Source organism: Bubalus bubalis, chromosome 16 (assembly GCF_019923935.1).
Source record: "Bubalus bubalis isolate 160015118507 breed Murrah chromosome 16, NDDB_SH_1, whole genome shotgun sequence".
Taxonomy (NCBI): domain Eukaryota; kingdom Metazoa; phylum Chordata; class Mammalia; order Artiodactyla; family Bovidae; genus Bubalus; species Bubalus bubalis.
This window is the reverse complement of record NC_059172.1, coordinates 83,897,747-83,918,975: the sequence shown is the minus strand read 5'-3', so window position 1 is coordinate 83,918,975 and position 21,229 is coordinate 83,897,747. Positions and strand designations below refer to the sequence as shown.

Below are 21,229 nucleotides of genomic sequence, written 5' to 3'. Positions count from 1 at the left end.
ACAAAATTTTATTTAAAACATATTTTTAAAATGCAGACTGGCAATTTTGAAAGAGTCTCATTTTCACTTAAGCACCTACTACATTTTTATTTTTAATGTAAACAAAAAAAATAGCGTGTCTCCAGAGCCACTCCAGTTTTACCACTATAATTAAACTCCCCTAGCTCCTTTTGCGTGCCCTGTGGGAAGCTAATGTTTGTTAAATGAATGGGCAAACGAGTCACACAATACTTCCGGTTTAGCACAAGAATAACTCTGAACAGAAATGTTTAAGTTGCATGCAAGGACTACGCTGGAGCCTAAGGAGATTTCCTGCTTAAACACAGAATTATTTTAAAGACACGGGCTTGTTTTGAAAGGACAAGGGGTCCACGTTTGAATAAACAAAAACACGTCGTTGAAGGAAAATACTCAGAGGAGCCTTGGAGAAGGAAATGGCAACCCACTCCAGTGTTCTTGCCTGGAGAATCCCAGGGACGGGGGAGCCTGGTGGGCTGCCGTCTATGGGGTCGCACGGAGTCGGACACGACTGAAACGACTTAGCAGCAGCAGCCGGAGGAGCCTAGCGGGCTACAGTCCACGGGGTCGCAAAGAGTCGGACACTACTAAGCGACTTTACTTTCACTTTTGAGGAGGAGAGGCTGCCACCGTGGAACGACCCCTCCCACGCCCAAATCGCCGGTTCGGTGAGGATCCCAAATCTCAGCGCGCCCGCACCACAGAACTCGAGGAACCTCCAAGCTCCTCCCTAGCCTACTCGGCCCATTCTTCGCACAAAGTCAGTACTCTCTGGGCTTCCGCCCGCGACGCCACAGACAGAGGAAGCAACTCGCAAATTACCCCACACCTGGACTCTCCACAGCCCCACCCTGGGGACCCGAGGCTGGCTTTTACCCGGGAAGAAGGAGGGACAATCACGACACAAAAAGCAACAGCACCGCCCGGGATGGCGTCTCAGAACCGGCTTGTGGGTAAACCCGAATTAGGCGGGAGAGTAACAGTTTCCCCTTCTCTCGCGATACCTCATTGATGACGCAAGCGCATCAACTCTTCTCATTGGCTGTCGAGTGCCGCGAGGTCGCAATAAAAGTTGCAGCGAGGCCCCGCCCTCGTACGGGGGCCAATCCTGAGTAGCCGAGACGGAACCCGGAAGCGAGGTTCCTGGCGGCGATTTTCCGACTCTGAGGTGGGTAGCTCTTTCTCGTCTGGGGTCACACTTCCTGCTCGCTTGGCGCCACCTTTGAGCGCCTGAACCGAAAGGGTCCGGCCCCTGTGGACCCCTGGTGAGCTCTGCAAACCCGGCCGCGAAGTTTGGTCCTCGGTAGGGCTGGAGCAGTTTCTTCGGGCTTAGCTGTTTGGAAGGCCGCAGACGCGCCTCCTGGGCCTGTGAAGTGACCGGCCAGTGCCGGGGTCGCGACTGGTGGCCTTCTCTCACTGCCTTCCTCAGAGAGTGAACATTCGACCTCTAGTTTACAGGCCTTTCCCTGCGTCTCCTTATTGTCTCCGTGGACCCCAGGTTCAGCACATCTGTATTGCTTTGTGCTGACAGTGCATTAAAAAAATAATAATAATGTGAAACTTTTGAATTAGAAAATCTGGGCCTTTAGTTCCATTGAAAGTTGTTTTAATCTTTATAAACTTAAGCGCCTTCGCCTGTCTAATGGGGCTTATCGCTCCACCTGTCGCTGAGCTGTTTAATAAGAGTTGACGTACTTTGTGGAATGTGATCTTTAAAAAACATAACCTAGTTCCTCCTGTTGCAATATCATCAAGTAGAAATCTTGATCGACTGTTTAAATCTTGAATCAGGGAGAGGCACCAGAGTTTGACTTTTTAAACTAAAGAAATTTTTGTATGTAATTTATTTTACCTGGAACAGTAAATTCAAATTTTAAAGAGTTTTTTATAAAAAGGAGAGGAGGGGCACAAGATCTGTGCTATAATGTTGCTGTGCTGTACTTACACTCTAGCTTAAGTCCTGTTGGACTCTTGTGACTATGGCTGCCAGGCTCCTCAATCTATGATATTCTTTAGGCAAGAATACTGGAGTGGATTTGCCATGCCCTCCTCCAGGAGATCTGACCCAAGGATCGAGCCCACCTCTCCTGAGTCTCCTGCATTTCAGGTGGATTCTTTACTGCTGAGCCACCAGGGGATGCCCCAATAATGTTACTATGGATGCTGTAATTAATATGTGAACTTTACATTATTTACTGGTATTCATTAAGTGTTTAATGAATAGATGTATATTGCATTGTAAGCTTCAGAGAATAGCTTGAGAAAAAAGTGAAAATATTAGAATATAAAAACCTTTCTGATAGGGTCTCCTGATTGATCTGAAAAACTGAACTATCTTTGAAAATTCTTTAGTGCAGTCCTTTTTTGTGCATAGGGTCCTCCTTCTTGACTCATGGTAAAGAATCTGCCAGCCATGCAGGAGACCCAGGTACTATCCCCACATGGGAAAGATCCCCAGGAGAAGGGAAAGGCAACCCATTCCAGTGTTCTTGTCTGGAGAATTCCACGGACGGAGGTGTCTTGTGGGCTACAGTCAATGGGGTCACAAAGAGTTGGCTGTGACTCAGCAACGAACACTGCATTGTGCTACAAAGTAACAGGTCCAGAGAAGGTATTGGTCATGAGTGATAGATTTAAACTTGACTTTAATGCTCTTGGCAGTAGTATTAAAATATAGTGATACACTCAGTTCTCTTCAGTTCAGTTGCTCAGTCGTGTCCAACTCTTTGCTACCCGATGAACTGCAGCATGCCAGGCCTCCATGTCCATCACCAACTCCCGGAGTTTACCAAAACTCATGTCCATTGAGTCGGTGAAGCCATCTAACCATCTCATCCTCTGTCGTCCCCTTCTCCTGCCACCCTCCATCTTTCTTAGCATCAGGGTCTTTTCCAATGAGTCAGCTCTTCGCATCAGGTGGCCAAAGGATTGGAGTTTCACCTTCAACATCAGTCCTGCCAATGAACATCCAGGACTGATCTCCTTTAGGATGGACTGGTTGGATCTCCTTGCAGTCCAAGGGACTCTCAAGAGTCTTCTCCAACACCACAGTTCAAAAGCATCAATGCTTCTGTGCTCAGCATTCCTTATAGTCCAACTCTCACATCCGTACATGACCACTGGAAAAACCATAACCTTGACTAGACGGACCTTTATTGGCAAAGTAATGTCTCTGCTTTTTAATATGCTATCTAGATTGGTCATAGCTTTTCTCCCAAGGAGTAAGCGTCTTTTAATTTCATGGCTGCAATCACCATCTGCAGTGATTTTGGAGCCCCCCAAAATCAAGTCAGCCACGGTTTCCACTGTTTCCCTATCTATTTCCCATGAAGTGATGGGACCAGATGCCATGATCTTAGTTTTCTAAATGTTGAGCTTAAAGCCAGCTTCTTCAGTCTCCTCTTTCACATTCATCAAGAGGCTCTTTAGTTCTTCTTCACTTTCTTCCATAAGGGCGGTGTCATCTGCATATCTGAGGTTATTCATATTTCTCCAGGCAATCTTGATCCCACCTTGTGCTTCATCCAGCCCAGTGTTTCTCGTGGTGTACTCTGCATATAAGTTAAATAAGCAGGGTGACAATATACAGCCTTGACATACTCCTTTTCCTATTTGGAACCAGTCTGTTGTTCCATGTCCAGTTCTAACTTGCTTCCTGAACCTGCATACAGGTTTCTCAAGAGGCAGATCAGGTGGTCTGGTATTCCCACCTCTTTCAGAATTTTCCACAGTTTATTGTGATCCACACAGTCAAAGGCTTTGGCATAGTCAAGAAAGCAGAAATAGATATTTTTCTGGAACTCGCTTGCTTTTTCCATGATCGAGTGGATGTTGGCAATTTGATCTCTGGTTCCTCTGCCTTTTCTAAAACCAGCTTGAACATCTGGGAGTTCACGGTTCACGTATTGCTGAAGCCTGGCTTGGAGAATTTTGAGCATTACTTCACTAGCCTGTGAGATGAGTGGGATTGAGCGGTAGTTTGAGCATATTTTGGCATTGCCTTTCTTTGGGATTGCAATGAAAAGTGACCTTTTCCAGTCCTGTGGTCACTGCTGAGTTTTCCAAATTTGCTGACATATTGAGTGTAGCACTTTCACAGCATCATCTTTTAGGATTTGAAATGGCTCAATTAGAATTCCATCACCTTCACTAGCTTTGTTCATAGTGATGCTTCCTAAGGCCCACTTGACTTCTCATTCCAGGATGTCTGGCTCTAGGTCAGTGGTCACACCATCGTGATTATCTGGGTCGTGAAGATCATTTTTGTACAGTTCTGTGTATTCTTGCCACCTCTTCTTAATATCTTCTGCTTCTGTTAGGTCCTTACCATTTCTATCCTTTATTGAGCCCATCTTTGCATCTTTTTCCACTGGTCATGGATGGATATGAGAGTTGGAATACAAAGAAAGCTCAGCATGGAAGAGTTGATGCTTTTGAACTGTGGTGTTGGACAAGACTCTTGAGAGTCCCTTGGACTGCAAGGAGATCCAACCAGTCCATCCTAAAGGAAATCCATCCTGGGTGTTCATTGGAAGGACTGATGTTGAAGCTGAGACTCCAGTCCTTTGGCCACCTGATGCGAAGAACTGACTCATTTGAAAAGACCCTGATGCTGAGAAAGATTGAGGGCAGGAGGAGAAAGGGACGACAGAGGATGAGATGGTTGGATGGCACCACCAACTCGATGGACATGGATTTGATTGGACTCCGGGAGTTGGTGATGGACAGGGAGGCCTGGCGTGCTGCAGTTCATGGGGTTTCAAAGAGTCGGACACAACTGAACTAAACTTGCATGAAATGTCCCCTTGGTATCTCTAATTTTCTTGAAGAAATCTCTTGTCTTTCCCATTCTGTTATTTTCCTATATTTCTTTGCATTGATGCATTAGGATTCATTCAATTAAAACTCATGAAAATTAGGTAGAAAGAAATCTGTATCTTAGGAGTATGAGTAACTCTAAGATTTCTCAGAATCCATTCCAAGCAAAATCAAGTGATAGCACTTTAATCATGTTAATTATGCAAATGTTTTAATGCCTGTGTATATAAGTCGGACATAAATGTAAGTTAAATATAGTCCCTATCCTTAAGCTAACAATCTCTTTAGAGGCTAAAACAAGAATAAAATTAGTGATAAGACAGTATGTATCACCAAGAAACAGGAGAAACTAGAGAGAGAGATCTAATATACAGGCTCAAGAAAGACTTAAGAGAGAGGCAACTTCTGGGAAGAGTATTAAATGACTAAAAAGGTTTCAACAAATATAATTAGGAAGCTGAGAGATATTTTTAAAACATCTGTTATACTCATTTTCTTTAAGTGGTGTTAAACTTTGATATGCTGTACAACTTTTTTATAATTAATGAATTTATTTTAATTGGAGGCTAATTACAATATTGTGGTAGTTTTTGCCATACATTGACATGAATCAGCCACAGGTGTACATGTGTTCCCCAATCCCAAACCCCCGTCCCACCTCCCTCCCCATCCCATCCCTTTGGGTTGTCCCAGTGCACCGGCTTTGAGTGCCCTGTTTCATGCCTCGAACTTGGACTGGTCTTCTATTTCACATATGGTAATATACATGTTTTAATGTTATTCTCTCAAATCATCCCACCCTCGCCTTCTCCCACAGAGTCCATTAGTCTGTTCTTTACATCTGTGTCTCTTTTGCTATCTCGCATATGGGGTCATTGTTACCATCTTTCTAAATTCGATGTATATATGTGTTAATATACTGTGTTGGTGTTTTTCTTTCTGGCTTACTTCACTCTGTATAATAGGCTCCAGTTTCATCCACCTCATTAGAACTGATTCAAATGCATTCTTTTTAATGGCTGAGTAATATTCTATTATGTATATGTGCCACAACTTTGTAATCCATTCATCTGTCAGTGGACATCTAGGTTGCTTCCCTGACCTGGCTATTGTAAACAGTGCTGGGATGAACATTGGGGTACACATGTCTCTCTGACTTCTGGTTTCCTCTATGTGTATGCCCAGCAGTGGGATTGCTGGGTTGTATGGCAATTCTATTTTCTGTTTTTGAAGGAATCTCCACACTGTTCTGCATAGTGGCTGTACTAGTTTTCATTCCCACCAACAGTGTAAGGGGGTTCCCTTTTCTCCACACCCTCTCCAGCATTTATTATTTGTAGACTTTTTGATACCAGCCATTCAGACCAGGGTGAGATGGTACCTCATTGTGGTTTTGATCTGTGTTTCTCTGATAATGAATGGTGTTGAGCATTTTTTCATGTGTTTCTTAGCCACCTGTATGTCTTCTTTGGAGAAATGTCTGTTTAGTCCTTTGGCCCAGTTTTTGATTGGGTCATTTATTTTTCTGGTATTGAGCTGCATGAGCTGTTTCTGTATTTTTGAGATTAATTCTTTGTCAGTTGATTCATTTGCTATTATTTTCTCCCATTCTGAAGCCTGTCTTTTCACTTTGCTTATAGTTTCCTTCATTGTTCAAAAGCTTTTAAGTTTATGGGAGGTAGGTCATAGAGGATCTTGCTGTTATTCATGTTAGAGAGTGTTTTGCCTATGTTTTCCACTAGGAGTTTTATAGTTTCTGGACTTAAATTTAGATCTTTAATCCATTTTGAGTTTATTTTTGTGTATGGCGCTAAGAGTGTTCTAGTTTCATTCTTTTACAGGTGGTTGACCAGTTTTCCCAGCACCACTAAAGAGATTGTCTTTTCTCCATTAATATTTTTTCCTCCTTAGTCAAAGATAAGGTGTCCATAGGTGCATGGATTTATCTCTGAGCTTTCTATTTTGTTCCATTGATCTATATTTCTGTCTTTGTGCCAGTACCATACAGTCTTGATGACTGTAGCTTTGTAGTATAGTCTGAAGACAGGCAGGTTGAGTCCTCCAGTTCTATTCTTCCTTCTTTCTCAAGATTCTTTTGGCTATTAGAGGTTTTTTGTATTTCGATACAAATTGTGAAATTATTTGTTCTAGCTCTGTGAAACATACCATTGGTAGCTTGATAGGGATTGCATTGAATCTATAGATTGCTTTGGGTAGTATACTCATTTTCACTATATTGATTTTTCCGATCCATGAACATAGTATATTTCTCTATCTGTTAGTGTCCTCTTTGATTTCTTTCACATGTGTTTTATAGTTTTCTATATATAGGTCTTTTGTTTCTTTAGGTAGATATAGTCCTATGTATTTTATTCTTTTCGTTGCAATGGTGAATGGAATTGTTTCCTTAATTTCTCTATTTAATCATTATTAGTGTATATGCAAGGGATTTCGTGTATTAATTTTATATCCTGCAACTTTATGATATTCATTGATTAGCTCTAGTAATTTTCTGGTGGTGTCTTAGGGTTTTCTATGTAGAGGATCATATCACGGCAAATAGTGAGAGTTTTACTTCTTTTCCAAACTGGATTCTTTTCTTTCTTTTTTTTCTCTGATTGCTGTGGCTAAAACTTCCAATACTATGTTGAATAGTAGTGGTGAGAGTGGGTACCCTTGTCTGGTTCCTGACTTTAGGGAAAATGCTTTCAATATTTCACCATTGAGGATAATGTTTGCTATGTGTTGATCATATATGGCTTTTATTATGTTGAGGTATGTTCCTTCTATGCCTGTTTTCTGGAGAGTCTTTATCATAAATGGTTGTTGAATTTTGTCAAAGGCTTTCTCTGCATCTATTGAGATAATCATATTATTTTTATCCTTCAATTTGTTAATGTGATATATCACATTGAGTGATTTGCAAATATTGAAGAACCTTGTATCCCTGGGATAAAGCCCACTTGGTCATGATGTATGATCTTTTAAATATGTTGTTGGATTCTGTTTGCTAGAAATTTGTTGAGGATTTTTGCATCTATGTTTATCAGTGATATTGGCCTATAGTTTTCTTTTTTTGTGTCATCTTTTTCTGGTTTTGGTATTAGGGTGATGGTGGGCTCATAGAATGTGTTTGGGAGATTACCTTCCTCTGCAATTTTCTGGAAGAGTTTGAATAGGATAAGTGTTAGCTCTTCTCTAAATTTTTAGTAGTATTCACCTGTGCTTTTGTTTTTTGGAAGATTTTTTATTACAGTTTCCATTTCTGTGCTTGTGATGGGTCTGTTAAGATTTTCTATTTCTTTCTGGTTCAGTTTTGGAAGGTAATACTTTTCTAAGAATTCGTCCATTTGTTTCAAGTTGTCCTATTCATTGTCGTATAGTTACTGATGCTGCTGCTAAGTCACTTCAGTCGTGTCCAACTCTGTGCGACCCCATAGACGGCAGCCCACCAGGCTCCCTTGTCCCTAGAATTCTCCAGGTAAGAACACTGGAGTGGGTTGCCATTTCCTTCTCCAATGCATGAAAGTGAAGTCGCTCAGTTGTGTCTGACTCCTAGCAACCCCATGGACTGCAGCCTACCAGGCTCCTCCGTCCATGGGATTTTCCAGGCAAGAGTACCAGAGTGGGATTTTTGTTAGAGTCTCCTTTTTTTCTTTTTCATTTGTTTCTGCCCTAATTTTTGTGATTTCTTTCCTTCTACTAACCCTGGGGTTCTTCATTTCTTCTTTTTCTAGTTGCTTTAGGTGTAAAGTTATTTATTTGACTTTTCTTTTGTTTCTTGAGGTAAGCTTCCAGTGCTATGAACCTTCCCCTTTACACTGCTTTTCAGTTCAGTTCATTTCAGTTTAGTCGCTCAGTCATGTCTGACTCTTTGTGACCGCATGGACTGCAGCACACCAGGCCTCCCTGTCCATCCCAACTCTGGGAGCTTGCTCAACCTCATGTCCGTTGAGTCAGTGATGCCATCCAACCATCTCACCCTCTGTCGTCCCCGTCCCCTCTCACCTTCAACCTTTCCCAGCGTCAGGGTCTTTTCAGATGAGTCAGCTCTTCGCATCACGTGGCCAAAGGATTGGAGTTTCAGCTTCAACATCAGTCCTTCCAATGAACACTGCTTTAACTGAATCCCATAGGTTTTGGGTTGTCATGTTTTCATTTTCATTTGTTTCTATGAAGATTTTGATTTCCTTTTTCATTTCTTCCATGATTTGTTGGTTATTCAGCAGCATGTTATTTAGCATCCATATGTTTGTATTTTTATAGTTTTTTTCCTGGAGTTGACATCTAATCTTACCGCATTGTGATCAGAAAAGATGCTTGAAATGATTTCAGTTTTTTTGAATTTACTAAGGCTAGATTTATGGCCCAGGATGTGATCTATCCCAGACAATGTTCTGTATGCACTTGAGAAAAAGTTTTGGGGTGAAATGTCCTATATTAATTGGGGCAAACTGCTCCATTGTATTATTTAAAGTTTGTGTTTCCTTGCTAATTTTCTTTTGGTTGATCTATCCATAGGTGTTAGTGGGGTATTAAAGCCTTCCACTATTGTTGTGTTACTGTTAATTTACCCTTCTATACCTGTTAGCATTTGCCTTTTGTATTGAGGTTCTCCTATGTTTGGTGCCTATATATTTATAATTTTTATATCTTCTTCTTGGATTGATCCTTTGATCGTTATGTAGTGTCCTTCTTTGTCTCTTTTCATGGCTTTTATTTCAAAGACTATTTTATCTGATATGAGATTGCTGGTCCTGCTTTATTTTGGTCTCCATTTGCATGAAATATCTTTTTCCAGCCCCTCACTTTCAGTCTGTATGTGTCCCCTGTTTTGAAGTGGGTCTCTTGTAGACAGCGTATATAGGGGTCTTATTTTTGTATCCATTCAGCCAGTCTTCGTCTGTTGGTTGGGGCATTCAACCCATTTATGTTTAAGGTAATTATTGATAAGTATGATCCTGTTGCCATTTACTTTGTTGTTTTGGGTAGAGTTTGTACACCTTTTCTGTGTTTCCTGTCTAGAGAAGATCCTTTACATTTATTGAAGAGCAGGTTTGGTGGTGCTGAATTCTCTCAGCATTTGCCTGTCTGTAAAGCTTTTGATTTCACCTTCATGTTTGAATGAGATCCTTGCTGGGTATAGATATCTGGGCTGTAGGTTTTTCTCTTTCATCACTTTAAGTATGTCCTGCCATTCCCTTCTGGCCTGAAGAGTTTCTATTGAAAGATCAGCTGTTATCTTTATTGGGATCCCATTGTGTGTTATTTGTTGCTTTTCCCTTGCTGCTTTTAATATTTGTTCTTTGTGTTTGATCTTTGTTAGTTTGATTAAATGTGTCTTGCAGTGTTTCGCCTTGGGTTTATCCTGTTTGGAACTCTCTGGGTTTCTTGGACTTGAGTGAATATTTCCTTCCCCATTTTAGGGATGTTTTCAACTGTTATCTCAAGTATTTTCTCACACCCTTTCTTTTTGTCGTCTTCTTCAGGAATTCCTATGATTCGAATGTTGGGGTGTTTAACATTGTCCCAGAGGCCTCTGAGGTTCTCCTTATGTCTTTAATTCTGTTTTCTTTTTTCTTCTCTGCTTTATTTATTTCAACCATTCTATCTTCCACCTCACTTATCCTGTCTTCTACCTCAGTTATTCTACTGTTGGTTCCCTCCAGAATGCTTTTGGTCTCAGTTATTGCATTATTCATTATTGATTGACTCTTCTTTATTTCTTCTAGGTCCTTGTTAAACATTTCTTGCATCTTCTCAATCCTGGTCTCTAGTCTATTTATTTTAGTTTCAAAATTTTGTTTTCAAGATTTTGGAGCATCTTGACTAACATTATTCTGAATTATTTTTCAGGTAGACTCCCTATCGCCTCCTTTTTTTTTTTTTTTTTTTTTTGGTTTAGTGGATGTTTATTATGTTCCTTTACCTGGTAAATATTTATCTGCCTTTTCATTTTGTTTAGATTGCTGTGTTTGGAGTGTCTTCTGTAGGCTGGAAGTTTGTGGGTCCTCTTTATTGTGGACCCTGCTCCCTGTGGGTGGGGTTGTACTAGTGGCTTGTCAAGGTTTTCTGGTTAGGGGAGCTTATGTCTGTGTTCTGGTGGGTGAAGCTGGATGTCTTCTATCTAGAGTGCAATGAAGTGTACAGTAGTGAGTTTTGGGGTGTCTGTGGGTTTGGTGTGACTTTGGGCAGTCTGTCTTTTAATGCCCAGGGCTGTGTTCCTGCGTTACTGGAGAATTAGCATGATATGTCTTGCTCTGGAACTTGTTGACTCTTGGGTGGTTTTTGGTTTCAGTGTAGGTATGGAGGCTTTTGATGAGCTCTTGTCTGTTAATGGTCCCTGGAATCAGAAGTTTTCTGATGTTCTCGCGTTTTGGAGTTAAGCCTCCTGCCTCTGGCTTTCAGTCTTATTTTTACAGTAGCCTCAAGACTTCTCCATCCATACAGCACTGATGATAAAACATTAAGGTTAATGGTGAAAAGATTCTCCACAGTAAAGGACACCCAGAGAGGTACACAGAGTTACATAGAGAAGAGAAGAGGGAGGAGGGAGATAGAGGTGACCAGGAGGAGAAGAGGGGAGTCAAAAGGGGAGAGAGCAGTCTAGCCAGCAATCAATTCCCTAAGTGCTCTACACAGTCTGGAACACTCAGAGAAGTTTACGGAGTTCCATAGAGAAGAGAAGAGAAAAGGAGGAAGGAGATAGAACTGACCAGGATGAGAAGAGGGGGAGTCAAAATGGGAGACAGCAATCAAGCCAGTAATCACAACCCTAAGTGAACATGGATACTGAAGATTAGATTCTTAAAGGTACAAAATTGATTTAAAAAAAAAAATACCAAGAAGCAAAGATTAAAAATATAGAGTAGAGGTTAGACTCTCAAAAATATAATATTAAAAATACAAAACAAAATGAATCACAAAAATTATAAAAAATATATATATGAAATTTGCTTTTACAACAGGATCTTTTTTTTGCAAGGTAATAGTAGGTTATAAAAGTGAAAATTAAAGTGGTAAAGAACTTAAAAAAATTAAAAAGTGATCATATATTTAGGAATTTCTCTGGAGCTGTTGTGGGCAGTGTGGGGTGAGTTCAGTTTCAGATAGTTCCTTGTTCCAGCTTGTGCTTGTTCTCAAGGTCTATAGGCCCCCTCTAATGCTTCAGTTCAGTTCAGTTGCTCAGTCGTGTCCGACTCTTTGCGACCCGATGAACTGCAGCACACCAGGCCTCCCTGTCCATCACCAAATCCCAGAGTTCACTCAAACTCACGTCCATCGAGTCCGTGATGCCATCCAACCATCTCATCCTCTGTCATTCCCTTTTCCTCCTGCCCCCAATCCCTCCCAGCATCAGAGTCTTTTCCAATGAGTCAACTCTTCACATGAGGTAGCCAGAGTACTGGAGTTTCAGCTTTAGCATCGTTCCTTCCAAAGAACACCCAGGGCTGATCTCCTTTAGAATGGACTTCTTGGATCTTCTTGCAGTCCAAGGGACTCTCAAGAGTCTTCTCCAACACCACAGTTCAAAAGCATCAATTCTTCGGCGCTCAGCTTTCTTCACAGTCCAACTCTCACATCCATACATGACCACTGGAAAAACCATAGCCTTGACTAGATAGACCTTTGTTAGCAAAGTAATGTCTCTGCTTTTCAATATGCTATCTAATGTTTAGTTAGTGTTAACTACAGGGTTTTAATCTGTTGCATGTGTCACTTCCAGAGCGGGTCCCTCTTCTTTATTTTGGCTTCCTCTGTTTGAAAGTCTCTTCAGTGTTTAATTTCTGCCCTGACACAAGGGGGAAAATATGGTCACTTATTTATGCTCACTTGTTCAGTTGTGTTTTGGGGAGGGAGGAACCCTGCAAACAAATATCACTGGCGTGTGTGGGGAGTGCTCACAATGTATGGACCACACTGGGTTTGCCCAAGCTCACAGCGTGTTCTTTCTGTTTCTACACTGCTCAGGCTGCAGGGTGCTCTGCAGGGCACTGTCCAAAGCAGGCCCTGGGTTTCATGCACTTGCCAGGTCTAAGCCGCTCGGGTTCAGGTTCTCGGGTACTCCACAAGGGCACAGACTCTGTTGGGCATGCATTTTGTGCCCTTCCCAGGTCTGAGCAGCTCAGGCAACCAGGTGCTTGGTGAGCACACTGTCCCAGGGGGGCCATGCATCTGAATCACCTCTCTGGTCTTGGGTGTGCCATGTGTCTCCTCTGGGAAGCTGATCTCAGGCTATGACCCTCCTGGCAGATGTCAACCATTCAGGATCCCAGGAAGACATGGTTAGCAACTGGGGGCCTGCTCAGTTTGGTGCAGGATGCTGGTCTCTGAGGCCAAGATTGGAGCAGCCCCTTGCCTTCTGGCTCTGGCTGTTGCCCACCTGCCTCTCTGCCTCTGGCAGGAAGGGAACTGTATGCAGCTGGCTAGCTCTCCTTTGGTGATCACTCAGTCCTTTGCTCTGTGAGTGGGCCAGGCTGTGCATTAAGTTGGAACATTTCACAGGAAAGTGTTTTTTTTTTTTTTTTTTTCTCTCTCTCTCTCTCTCTGGCTATCCCACAGTTTGGGCTACTGTCTCACATTAGCTCCCTCAGATTGTCCTCAGAGCATTCAGGCCCGGTCCTTACCTTAAGCATGCAGCCCGCGCCTCCCTTTCCAGCCTCCGGTCGCTGATGCGAGCATCTGGGCTACTTCTCTGCTGGGAGTTGTGGTTAGGCACCTATTCTGTGGGTTTTGGGTTTTTTTTTTTTCTTCTTGGTTATCTTGCCCTCTGAGATTCTAAAACTCCCCCATAGACCCACTGTTGAGGGGGTTTCCTGGTGTTTGAAAACTTCTCCTTCATGACTCCCTCCCCAGTATGGGTCTCCGTCCCTAACTCTTTTGTCTCTCTTTTTGTCTTTTATATTTTTTCCTACCTCCTTTTGAAGAGAATGCGCTGCCTTTCTGGGTGCCTGGTGTCCTCCGCCAGCGTTGAGAAGTTGTTTTGTGGAAGTTGTTCAGCATTCAAATGATCTTTTGATGAATTTGTGGGGGAGAAAGTGCTCTTCCTATCCTATTCGTCCTCCATCTTGGGACTGCCCTCCTGCATAACTCTTTAAGCTGATATTGTTTATAAATTATTATGGCAACCTAGCAGAATAAATATCATTTCCTTCAGGAAGCCTTCTGTAATCCTTTGGTGGTGGTATTTTAGTCACTAAGTTGTGTCCAACTCTGCAAACCCATTGACTGTAGCCCACCAGGCTTCTCTGTCCATGGGATGCTCCAGGCAAGAATACTGGAGTGTGTTGCCATTTCCTTATCCAGGGCATCTTCCCAACCCAGGGATTGAACCCATGTCTCCTGTGTTGGCAGACAAATTCTTGACCACTGAGCTATCAGGGAGGCCCTCAGTAATCCCATAAGACTGGGTTAATTACGCTCCTGTATATTCATTGTATCTGGTTACAGTCTTATCATAGTACTTAATGCTGTTTTTGCCAGTCTTCCTGACTAGATGATAAACTTAATGAGGTTAAGACATGGATCTTGTTCATTATTGAATCGCAGTACCTAGAGACTGGCGGGCTTCCAAAGTGGTGCAGTGGTAAAAAAAAAAAACCTGCCTGCCAATGTAGGAGACAAAAGAGAAGTGGGTTTGATCGCTGCATCAGAAAGATCCCCTGGAGAAGAAAATGGCAACCCACTCCAGGGATTTCTAGCCTGGGAAATCCCTTAAACAGAGGAGCCTGCCAGGCTATAGTTCAGTTCAGTTCAGTTCAGTCGCTCAGTCATGTCCTACTCTGCGACCCCATGAATCGCAGCACGCCAGGCCTCCCTGTCCATCACCAACTCCCAGACTTCACCCAAACCCACGTCCATCGAGTCGGTGATGCCATCCAGCCATCTCATCCTCTGTCGTCCCCTTTTCCTCCTGTCCCCAATCCCTCCCAGCATCAAAGTCTTTTCCAATGAGTCAACTCTTTGCATGAGGTGGCCAAAGTATTGGAGTTTCAGCTTTAGCATCATTCCTTTCAAAGAACACCCAGGACTGATATCCTTTAGAATGGATTGGTTGGATCTCCTTGCAGTCCATGGGACTCTCAAGAGTCTTCTCCAACACCACAGTTCAAAAGCATCAATTCTTTGGTGCTCAGCTTTCTTCACAGTCCAACTCTCACATCCATACATGACTACTGGAAAAAACATAGCCTTGACTAGACAGACCTTTGTTGGCAAAGTAGTGTCTCTGCTCTTTAATATGCTATCTAGGTTGGTCATAACTTTCCTTCCAAGGCTACAGTTCAGGGGGTCGCAAAGAGTTGGGCATGATTGAGTCACTAAACACAAGCACATAACACCAAGAGACTAGCACATGCCAGGTTTTTTTTCATCTTTGTTGAATGAAGGAGTGAATGACAGCCAAAATCCTGTTTCACAACAAGAACCCAACTAAGAACAATAGTTGTCTGTCAATGAATAGGACTACTTTTTAAAGCCATGAATTTTCCTCAGTCAGAAATTGTTTAAGTAGAAAGAGGATGATTATTATAGATGTCATGGTAAAGATATCTGCACTGATGAGAGATTGGGACATGTGTCCTCTGGGGACTATTCCATCTCTAAGAATCTCTGATTCTTGGAAGTAGTTTTTAGGAAATACAAATTTTTGCTTCTTTTCTATAGCATCTATGTGTCTAGTTTATAAAAATGGTGAATGTTCTCATTTTTATTGTATTAGTTATAATTTAAAAACTTCAAGCATTAATCAACTGTTAGTATAATACAACATAGTATCTAAACCAGTAGATTCAAAATAAGTCAGAGTCATAACTACTGACTTAGAGGAAAACAATAAAAAAATGAGTATTAGGCCATTAAAAATAAAGATAACTGAAATCTGTCAGCTCCAATATTTGATGAATGTAAAGAGTATTAATAAACACCAAAAAGTTTAGACAGAGAATATTTGTGTATGTTTGCAAGACTTACTTATGCTATTAATAAAGCCTCAATTACTGGTTCGCTCCTAATTTTTGTGTTTGTGTTTTCAGATCTTGATGAATAAAATAAAGCAGACATAATCATCTCTGGAGAGATTATTTATAGCCTGGTGTTTGAAATGATTTATATTTAAAATAGTAGTAAAAATGGAAAAAGAGAAAGTAAATGATGAAAAACCAGACCCACAGAACTCCTTGGACTTTTCTGAACACTTCAACCAACTTGAACTGTTGGAAACACACGGACACCTTATTCCCACTGGTACCCAAAGTCTCTGGATAGGGAATTCTGATGACGATGAAGAGCAAGATGAAAAAACTGAAGAGTGGTATCAACTGCAAGAAAAAAAAATGGAAAAAGATCCAAGCAAATTGCTTCTTTGGGCTGCTGAAAAAAATCGGGTAAAAAAAAAAAAAAAAAAACGGTTAAGAAAGAAACCTTAGTTTAGTAGAAAAACTACTAGATTGGAAGCCAGAGGACCTGTCCCTGAAGCTTACTTTTTCCTCAGACCAAACTGAAAAAAAATCACTTCATGAAAACAGGTGTCTGAGGTTATTTTAGTTAGAAGGAATTGAGCTTCTTAATCTCTAGATTTCCTTTTTAGCATTGTTTTCTACTGATAAAAGTTTATGTTTTAAAGTTTTATACACACACACACACAAAAAGTTTTATGCACCATGCATATTGGTGTGATAATCCTACTACTGAAAGATCAGAACATAATGTCCCATTATTATGTTTTCTTCGCAAATGAAACATAACATATCAAACATGATTCTAGCCTGTATTTTTCATCTAACTGTAGCTTTAGTGCAGTAAGCCTTAACTGGACCAGGAGTAAACATATGGATTGGTTTTCCGAGAATCACGTTCATAAAATTAATTTATGAGGGAAAAAAAAAGCCAAAAGAATTTATAATTAACACTGACTTGTTCATTGTTAAATCAGTTGTCCTCCTCCCCAAAAGAAATCTCAAGTTTATTTTACAGTCATCTACTAACAAGGAAGTTTTCATTTAACTTAATTAAATCTAACACCACTAGACTGTTTCATGTTGTTTACTGTTTTGTTTCATGTTGGGTTTGTGAAAGATCTCCTGTTTTATTCTCAGCTGACCACAGTGCGGAGACTGCTTTCAGAAAGGGCTACCCATGTGAACACTCAAGATGAAGACAAGTACACACCGCTCCACCGAGCAGCCTACAATGGGCACTTAGACGTGGTCCGGGAGCTGATTGCACACGGGGCAGATGTCCATGCGGTGACCGTGGATGGCTGGACACCCCTGCACAGTGCCTGTAAGTGGAATAATGCCAGAGTGGCTTCTTTCTTACTGCAGCATGATGCAGATATCAACGCCCAAACGAAAGGCCTCCTGACCCCCCTACACCTTGCTGCTGGGAACAGAGACAGCAAAGACATCCTGGAGCTCCTCCTGATGAACCGCTACATCAAGCCAGGTCTGAAGAACAGCCTGGAGGAAACAGCATTTGACATCGCCAGGAGGACCGGTATCTATCACTACCTCTTTGAAATTGTGGAAGGCTGCACAAATTGTTCACCTCAGTCTTAATAACGGTTCTAATAATTTTCTTAAGTTTCTAAGTCTGAGTGCCTGCTTTGTGTGAGATGTGAAATATCCCCATTGTACAAAGTTGACATCAAAAGTCTTAGGACAGTAATTCAGTGGCACTCACGATACTGTCTCTCCAAGTGAATTGCCCGACCTTGATGTCAAAATGTATTTGAAAGTTGTTTGGATTTATCTTTAATGATTTCCATGGCGTTTGTGATTTTTACCAAATCATTTTAACTTGTCTATATTGAAAAACTTGTCAGAGGTTGTACAGAAAACTAATGATATTTTTGGTGCTGATCCAAGAGAAATGTATTTTTACATTTACAATATCCCCCATCCTAGAGCTTTGTGGAGTATTTAGTATATCAACATGTATTTTTATAAGGTCAAGTAACTCAGAATTTTACTTAAAAATCTTAAATATACTGGTGCAGTTCAGCTGTCTTCTCTGCATCACCATAGCCATTTGCTTTCACTGTAAACCGTAAGAATGAACATATTAGTGACTTGAATCTTCATAAGTTTAAAAAAAATTGAGAAACCTAGATCTTTGTTTTTTATTAATAGAACCATAGATGTTTAATCTACGAATGTTATATACTGCCTCTCCTTCCACAATCCACACAATCCTGTGGACCCTCCTACCTCACCCACCCTGGTCAACCTACATAATCCTTATTCTCCTGGTGAGTCATCACAACCCTTAAGACATGTGCACAACTATACCTTGGTCCAGGTGATCATAGCCTATTTGCCATCCAGCTAGTTTTACCTGTCTGGTCCTGCTGAGCCAGGCCCTGCTCACCTCATCTTCCAGGGTCACAGGAAGGGTTCTTTTCCAGGATCCTCATTTTATAGAAGCCACACAAAGTCAAAGTGACAAGGGAAAAGGAATTCTAAGATGATTATACTGGGGCAAGAACCACAAAGTGGCTCAGGAGTTTTATAAAAGCCACGTTGTAGATAACAACAAAAGTGCAAGTATAAATATTCTAAAAAAAATAAATAAATAAGGTTTTAAACAACCAAGAAAAAGCGTGAATAATTCTTATACCTGTGTATATCTTATCTATCCGGCATACATTTGTTTAGCTTTGATTCTGTCCATCTCTCCAGCAGCAGCTTCCTGTTTCTTTGCCCTTCTGTGACTAAAACAAGAATTATCTCTCAACTTCTCAGCACCAGAACTGACACACTGGGGAAAGGGAGCTGAACTAATGGGCTTTTTCTTTGGTTATATGTGTGTATGCGTGTATATAAACATATATATATATATATATATATATATATATATATATATATATATATATATAGTTTTTTATTTTCTTTTTTTCTTTTTGGCTGTGCTGCGAGGCTTGCAGGATCTTAGTTCCCCAAGCAGGGATTGATCCTGCATCCTTGGCAGTGAAAGCTCAGAATCCTAACCACTAGACCACCAGGGAATTCCCTCTATGGTTATATTTTTTTTAATGTCCACCAAAGTATTTGTCTCTTTTGACCCAGTCCATGTGACCCAATTACCTTAAACTAAGTAACAACATTATTTAATCAAATATATGTGGCAGTTTTTAGGTTAAAACAAGATTGGATCATCTCAGAAAAGTTAAAGATAACATATGAACTGAATCATTGTGACAGTGATTTTAACACTTAGGAAAACTTTGGTTATTTTGTGATCTCTGGCTAGGACATAACTCTATTTCAGGGTATCAGTACCTTTTATATAAGGGTTTTGGCGATAAGTGAGAGGTTTATTTCTGTTTAATCTGACCTAATGTTGTGATACCAAATGACAAGGTATAGCTGATAGAAATGACAGTAGAATAAGACCCCAACTACCCCATTAGACGAAATGAAGCAGGACAAAGACTAAAAGAGTTTTGCCAAGAAAATGCACTGGTCATAACAAACACCCTCTTCCAACAACACAAGAAAAGACTCTATACATGGACATCACCAGATGATCAACACCAAAATCAGATTGATTATATTCTTTGCATCCAAAGATGGAGAAGCTCTATACAGTCAGCAAAAACAAGACCAGGAGCTGACTGTGGCTCAGATCATGAACTACTTATTGCCAAATTCAGACTTAAATTGAAGAAAGTAGGGAAAACCACTAGAAAATTCAGGTATGACCTAAATCAAATCCCTTATGATTATACAGTGGAAGTGAGAAATAGATTTAAGGGCCTAGATCTGATGGATAGAGTGCCTGATAAACTATGGAATGAGGTTTATGACATTGTACAGGAGACAGGGATCAAGACCATCCCCATGGAAAAGAAATACATAAAAGTAAAATGGCTGTCTGAGGAGGCCTTACAAATAGCTGTGAAAAGAAGCAAAAATCAAAGGAGAAAAGGAAAGATATAAGCATCTGAATGCAGAGTTCCAAAGAATAGCAAGAAGAGATAAGAAAGCCTTCTTCAGTGATCAGTGCAAAGACATAGAGGAAAACAACAGAATGGGAAAGACTAGAGATCTCTTCAAGAAAATTAGACATACCAAGGGAACATTTCATGCAAAGATGGGCTTGATAAAGGACAGAAATGGTATGGACCTAACAGAAACAGAAGATATTAAGAAGAGATGGCAAGAATACACAGAAGAACTGTACAAAAAATAATCTTCATGACCCAGATAATCACGATGGTGTGATCACTGACCTAGAGCCAGACATCCTGGAATGTGAAGTCAAGTGGGCCTTAGGAAGCATCACTAAGAACAAAGCTAGTGGAGGTGATGGAATTCCAGTTGAGCTATTTCAAATCCTGAAAGGTGATGCTGTGAAAGTGCTGCATTCAATATGCCAGCAAATTTGGAAAATTCAGCAGTGGCCACAGGACTGGAAAAGGTCAGTTTTCATTCCAATCCCAAAGAAAGGCAATGCCAAAGAATGCTCAAACTACCACTCAATTTCACACATCTCACACACTAGTAAAGTAATGCTCAAAATTCTCCAAGCCAAGTTTCAGCAATATGTGAACTGTGAACTTCCTGATGTTCAAGCTGGTTTTAGAAAAGGCAGAGGAACCAGAGATCAAATTGCCAACATCTGTTGGATCATGGAAAAAGCTAGAGAGTTCCAGAAAAACATTTATTTCTGCTTTATTGACTATGCCAAAGCCTTTGTGTGGATCACAATAAACTGTGGAAAATTCTGAAAGAGATGGAATACCAGACCACCTGACCTTCCTCTTGAGAAACCTGTATGCAGGTCAGGAAGCAACAGTTAGAACTGGACATGGAACAACAGACTGGTTCCAAATAGGAAAAGGAGTATGTCAAGGTTGTATATTGTCACCCTGCTTATTTAACTTATATGCAGTGTACATCATGAGAGACGCTGGGCTGGAAGAAGCACAAGCTGGAATCAAGATTGCCCAGAGAAATATCAATAATCTCAGATATGCAGATGACACCACCCTTATGGCAGAAAGTGAAGAGGAACTAAAAAGCCTCTTGATGAAAGTGAAAGAGGAGAGTGAAAAAGTTGGCTTAATGCTCAACATTCAGAAAAGGAAGATCATGGCATCCGGTCCCATCACTTCATGGGAAATAGATGGGGAAACAGTGGAAACAGTGTCAGCCTTTATTTTGGGGGGCTCCAAAATCACTGCAGATGGTGATTGCAGCCATGAAATTAAAAGACCCTTACTCCTTGGAAGGAAAGTTATGACCAACCTAGATAGCATATTCAAAAGCAGAGACATTATTTTGCCAACAAAGGTCCATCTAGTCAAGGCTATGGTTTTTCCTGTGGTCATGTATGCATGTGAGAGTTGGATTGTGAAGAAGGCTGAACGCCAAAGAATTGATGCTTTTGA

At 41.0% G+C, this 21,229-nt stretch overlaps 2 protein-coding genes across 7 annotated transcripts in view; one reads left to right on the top strand and one right to left on the bottom strand.

Moving 5' to 3' along the window:
• MRE11 (MRE11 homolog, double strand break repair nuclease) overlaps positions 1 to 1,041 on the bottom strand; it is a 76,504-nt gene extending 75,463 nt beyond the window's left edge. For 2 of the 6 annotated variants that reach the window (XM_006071804.3, XM_044929820.1), the window contains exon 1: positions 848 to 997. The gene's annotated coding sequence lies outside the window, so the exon portion shown is untranslated. Of the gene's footprint in view, positions 1 to 840 lie in introns of all 6 variants that reach the window. The other 4 variants (XM_044929819.1, XM_006071803.3, XM_025267039.2 and 1 more) reach the window with 4 other exon arrangements.
• Positions 1,042 to 1,052: 11 nt separating this feature from the next.
• Positions 1,053 to 18,426, top strand: ANKRD49 (ankyrin repeat domain 49). Its single transcript, XM_006071812.3, has 3 exons — positions 1,053 to 1,186; positions 15,870 to 16,220; positions 16,932 to 18,426. The coding sequence occupies exons 2-3, from the start codon at positions 15,966 to 15,968 to the stop codon at positions 17,391 to 17,393; spliced, it is 717 nt and encodes a 238-aa protein (XP_006071874.1). The 5' UTR covers positions 1,053 to 1,186; positions 15,870 to 15,965; the 3' UTR covers positions 17,394 to 18,426.
• The last annotated feature ends 2,803 nt before the right edge of the window (positions 18,427 to 21,229 follow it).

Bases quoted from the DNA above. Each gene is read 5' to 3' on its own strand.
- ANKRD49 (XM_006071812.3), top strand. From the start codon at position 15,966: ATGGAAAAAGAGAAAGTAAATGATGAAAAACCAGACCCACAGAACTCC. The intron at 16,221-16,931 runs GTAAAAAAAAAA...TTTTATTCTCAG, and splicing joins GGGCTGCTGAAAAAAATCGG to CTGACCACAGTGCGGAGACT.